The 5,690-nt window shown below is 38.6% G+C and overlaps 1 protein-coding gene across 1 annotated transcript in view; it reads left to right on the forward strand.

Annotated features, from left to right (window-relative positions):
* Positions 1–1,666: 1,666 nt before the first annotated feature.
* Positions 1,667–5,690, forward strand: part of LOC101294049 (disease resistance protein At4g27190-like) — a 5,821-nt gene continuing 1,797 nt past the window's right edge. Inside the window, exons 1-2 of the mRNA XM_004294915.1 lie at positions 1,667–2,400; positions 2,543–5,317. Of these exons, the coding sequence (XP_004294963.1) occupies positions 1,901–2,400; positions 2,543–5,317 (3,275 nt within the window). The 5' untranslated portion in view covers positions 1,667–1,900. The remainder of the gene's footprint in view (positions 2,401–2,542; positions 5,318–5,690) is intronic.

Raw genomic sequence — 5,690 nt, forward strand, 5'->3', positions numbered from 1 at the left:
ATATAGAATTTCGTTTTTTGTAAAACAAATATATAAAATTTTTGTTAAATCCCAAATTCTGTTCTCTTTGGACTGAATGGATGTTGTTTCTCTTGCTTCTGTAAACGTATGTACGTTTCTTCCAAGTACTTGTGTATAGTGACCAAAAGGTTGAGATATTTACTACTGCTTAGTCATGAAATCTGGTTAGTGTTGATTTCAGCTAGTTGATGTTATTGTGATTGATGCGTGTTGTATGATTATCCTGGCATTGCTTCACTTGTATCATTTGCCTTGTTACCAAACCAAGGTTGCATCTTTTGAATTCAACCATTAAACTCCAACCAATATAAATGTCAAGCCGAATTAAACAACCTATTTTGAATTCGGATGACTTGCACTCCTTTCCAGCTTAAAAATGCTTGTTATCAATTTATTTTTTATATTTTGGGTGGATGATCCTGTGGGTTCAGGCAACAACAGCAAAGTTACTTGATCTATAAACTAGAAAATTTGTTATGCTGTTAAAGACAAAATATCAAATAAATTCTCCCAATGAAGTTTACTCATAATGTTTACTATGACTTAAGTGAATTTTTCTGTTGTGATTCATTTGGACTATATGGTTGCAGAGACTTGTTTCAGCTATACATGCTCTGGAAAATGTTTCAGCGTACTCTTGCTGCTGGGTTTATTTCTCTACTGAAATATAGCAAGTGCTCCATGCTCATGGTTGTAGTTATTCTATGTTTCCTCGGTGGTAGAAATAGAATTGGTTTTTACAGGTTTCAAAAAGTAGTCCTCCAAAACTGAAGTCAATGTTCTAAGGTCAAGATGTCATTGGACCCATTAACAATTTAGCACCAGTAACTTCCCCAAGCTTACTACCTTTGGTAGAAATTATTGGTTCTTTTGTTGAGTGAATGAATGGAGTCAGCATCCAATTATGGATGGTGAAGTGGTGAATGAGATTGATTGGTACCGTGTTAGTTGCTATAGGTGTGAACTTATTTCCAGATGGAACGTTAACAAAGCAAGTTTTTGATGGTACGATGGTTGTACAAGTTTAACCAGTACCCCAAAACTAAGGTCAATATTATTGAACATCCCCACATCATTAGTCCTTTGGTTGAATTTGAATCAGCTCAATTTCAGTCACATCAACTGTTTGTCTCTTCCATGGTGTACAAACAGGATAAGAATCCCTGGAAATTATATACTGAATAATCACAGAGTTTCTTGTTTCTACGCAAACAGCCTTATTTTCTTCCTATAGTGAGACTATAGATTAAAGAGAAAGGAAAAGCAAAATATTCCATTTTCTCTTCAATCCCATAAACCTCGTGAGATTGAAGAGATCAGTTGGCCATGTTCAGGAATTGTTAAAACTGATGCAAATTGATGATTTTGGTTCTATCTGCCAAGTTTTGTTTTTCCTCCTTCTAAAGTCATTTTTACAGTTTAGTAAGTATTTTGTTCAAGGGGGTAAGACGGGGGACTGTGATCAGGATAATAAGCATGAAAAAAGAGGTACTGCAACGAGCGCAGAGACTAAAGTATTCATGGTAAATAATTTAATCTGAGTGCTAATACTTCTTGGAAGAATAAGAATACTAAAATAACTCATTCTTAAAGATCCAAATTAAGCAACTCGAAAACTGACTCAGACCAGACAACGGCAACAAGGATCATCAACTTCAGCTTACGGTAAAACCTAAAACAGGCATGTAACACCTGAATTGAGTCAGAATCCAGTAACAGGCTGGTAAAGTTAAAGTTGGTGCAATGATTAACAGTGGTAAGCTGAATTTTACTGCCACATTTGCGTGTGGGTATATAGTAGATACTACTGTGTATTCACATAGTCTCCTCCCTTGTTTGCTTTTCTCACTGGAAATCAGTTTCTCTCTTTCTGGTTTCAATGGCCTCCTCTGCATCTCTTCCTTCGTCCGCTGAATCATCATCATCAGCTCGTCCGTGCAAGTATGATGTGTTTTTGAGTTTCAGGGGTCCTGACACTCGAAGGAGTATTACATCTGAATTATATAAGCGGCTGGATGAACAGAGAGGAATCAAAACATTCATGGATGATCGAGATCTTGAAGTAGGGGATGCTATATCTCCCACTCTACTAAAAGCAATTGAAGAATCAAGGTTTGCAATTGTTGTCCTTTCTCCAAACTATGCCTCTTCTACTTGGTGTTTGGAGGAACTTGCGAAGATCTGTGAGTGCATGAAAGACCAGAACAGAATTCTTCCACTTTTCTATAATGTCGAGCCTACTGATGTAAGACATCAAAAGGGAAGTTTTGAAGAAGCTTTCAGCAAATACGAGAGGCGTAGATCAGAGAAGGTCCAGCAGTGGAGAGATGCTTTAAACAAAGTGGCCAGTTTCACTGGGTGGCATACAAAGAATTATAAGTAAGTATCATAATGAGATTATCTGTTTCAAGTAATCAAAGTATCATAATGAGATTATCTGTTTCAACTAATCAAAGTATCAATAGTTATCCGCATAGCTTTTGGAATTATTGTTTGACTCTTGGTTCTTCCTTTTTTGTAGGACTGATAGAGAACTTGCGGAGGAAATTGTGGATTCTGTGTGCAACAGAATACGACCTTTTGAAATTGACTTGACATTGGCCACCGGAGATTTTGGAGAGTTTGAAGCAACAAAAAAAGCCATGGGTCAGGTTATGAAGGTGCTTAAAGATGACAACGTCACTGCCGTTGGGGTGTACGGAATGGCAGGCGTAGGCAAGACAACCCTGGTAAAACATGTTAGTGCAGATGCCCGAGAAAAAGGGATTTTTCATTATGCGGTTATGGCTGTTCTATCCCAAAGCCCAGACATAGCAAAGATTCAAGGCACATTGGCAGATATGTTGGGCGTTAAATTGGAGGGAGAGACAGAATTTGGAAGAGCTGTTAGATTGAAGAGAGAGATAATGAGAAGAGAAAAAATCCTTATAATCTTGGACGATGTTTGGCAGATAATAGAGTTGTCAAAGATAGGGATTCCCAGCTACAAGGAGCTTCAAAAGTTCAAGTCCAAAGTGCTATGCACTACAAGGAAATCAAATGTCTGTCATGCCATGGAGTGCCAAGAAAAGATCACCCTCAACATTCTCTCAGAAAGAGATTCTTGGAACTTGTTTCTGAGAAAAGCAGGAACAATTCCTCTCGAGTCCCAGAACGTGGCGAGGAAGGTAGCTGGAGAATGTAAGGGTCTACCGATTGCATTAATAGCTGTTGCAAGGGCACTCGGAGATGAGGACCAGGAGGAATGGGAGAAGGCAGCTAAACGACTAGAGCAGTCACAATATGTCAATCCCAATTATGAGGAAGATGAGGAAAATGCATTCAGATGTATACGATTAAGCTATGATTACTTGAAAAATGAAGACCACAAGTCATGCTTCTTGCTCTGTTGCCTGTTCCCAGAAGACTGTAACATCGAAATAGAAGACTTGTTCCGGTACGCGATCGGAAAAAGATTGTTTCGAGATGCCCAAACAATGGAAGAAGCCAGAGGAAAATTAGTTACAGTGATCAAGTACCTGAAAGGTTCTAGCTTACTTTTGGATAGTGAGGAAGACGGATGTGTTAAGATGCATGATGTCATCCGGGATACAGCCCTGAATATTGCACAATCTGAAGATGGGCATCGGTTTTTTGTGAAAGCTGGCGTTGGTTTAAAGGGTTGGCTGCCACGCGGATTACATGAAGGCTGCACTGCTATTTCACTAATGAGGAACGAAATTCGCAAGCTACCCGAAGACGAGGTGGTATGTCCAAATCTCCAGATTTTATTACTAAACGGGAATAAGGAACTAAGTGAGATCCCCGAAAAGTTGATCCAGAATCTGAAAGAGTTAAGGGTCTTGGATCTTAGCAACACTAGTATTTCCGTATTACCCCAATCATTTAGTCTCCTCACCAACCTCCAAGCTTTGTATTTAGATAAATGCGGCGAATTGATTGACATTTCTGTTGTGGGGAAACTTAAGAAGCTTGAAATTCTTAGGATGAGAGACTGTCCTGGGACCCAATTGTCGAGAGAAATAGGACATTTGACCAATCTAAGGATTTTGGATGTCAACCGCTCTTGGAGGGGACGAATGGTTACAACTCCATCTAAAGTGATATCAAAGTTGCAAAAATTAGAAGAATTGTACTGTGGAATTGAGGACCGGTGGTGTGAACCAACAGAAAGAGCCAATCTTATTACGTTTGATGAGTTAGCTGGTTTATCAAATTTGAAAATATTGCATGTTGGCTTCATCCCTAAAAATGTTGAGGTCGCACCAGATTGGGATTACATTTGTATAAGTGTTGGCAGATGGCCCTACACTCCTCAATACAAACAACGAGATCGTAATTCAAGAACCTTGTTTCTTACAGGCACCATCTGTACCTTGCCTGATTGGTTTATCAAAGCGGTGACAGAGAAAACAGAGAAGCTAGAGTATGACAGCTGCAAAGGGATGAGTGACATTGTTATGGAATATGACCATGGGAGGTTACATAAACTCAAGCATCTCACAGTTGCTAGGTCACAACACAAGTTGAAAGAGTTGATGAACACAACAAGACGAGTTGAAACAGGACCCGTGTTTGAGAATTTGGAAGAGTTGCATCTGAGAGATCTGATCCACCTGGAGGAGTTGTGTGTTGGTGCGTTACCACCTGGGTCTTTCTCAAATCTCAAGGTGTTTCATGTGTTTTCTGTTAAGATTTTGAGCAGTGTATCAAAATTTGTACAGAGACTAACAAATCTGGAGAAACTAGATTTAAACTATATGGAGAAATTGGAATATGTGTTCAGATGTAGATGGTTCAATCCAGAACAAGCGAAACTGAGAGAGATGCATTTGTTGAGTCTAATAGCACTAAGAAGAATATGTTATGGTCCGGCTCCACGTGCAATGTTCCGGAGTCTTAAAATTTTGACCATTTACGGTTGCGAGCTGCTGCAAAGTCTGTTCGCATCTGATGTAGCTCAGTGTCTTGTTCAATTGGAAGACCTTCTTGTAGAGGATTGCCCTTTGTTGGAAAGAGTAATGGAAGCAGTGAACAAGGAGAAGACGTTTCTACCAAAACTGAAGAACTTGGTTTTGAAGGAACTTCCTTTGTTGTATGGTGCAAGTGGTGGCGTTGATATTGTGTGTCCTTCATTGGAACACTTGATGGTGGTGGATTGCCCCAAGCTTTTATTTTCAACCTCTTCCGATCTCTTCGAAGCCTTCAAAAGCAGGAACCAATTTTCATTTTCAGCCTCCACTTCTAACCCAGTCCAACTCGATGATCCACAACTATACCAAACTCTACGTGGCAGGTATTGACGTAATTACTTAGTTTGTTCTTTTCTTCTGTATTTTGTAGGGCATCAATTGGGCAAAAAACTGATTTGATCAATTAATATCTGTGATTTAATTTTTATTCTTCCCACTCTTTTAAAACAATTGAGCTCCCACGACAGGACAGAACACGAAGCACAATTAAAATAGCATTTTTATTTTCATTATTATTTTTCTTTGTTATCAGTCATAATGTGAACAACAACAACAAAAGTCAAAATTATGCAGAATACTTAAAGTTGATGATTGTTTTGTTTTCTTAATGCAAGTTACAGACAACATTATGGACACTCCTAGAATGTTACTTTTCTGTTTAAATCTATAATTTTAATAGTAATTCTTTTTTTTTTT

The sequence above is a fragment of the Fragaria vesca genome, linkage group LG3 (assembly GCF_000184155.1).
Source record: "Fragaria vesca subsp. vesca linkage group LG3, FraVesHawaii_1.0, whole genome shotgun sequence".
Lineage (NCBI taxonomy): Eukaryota > Viridiplantae > Streptophyta > Magnoliopsida > Rosales > Rosaceae > Fragaria > Fragaria vesca.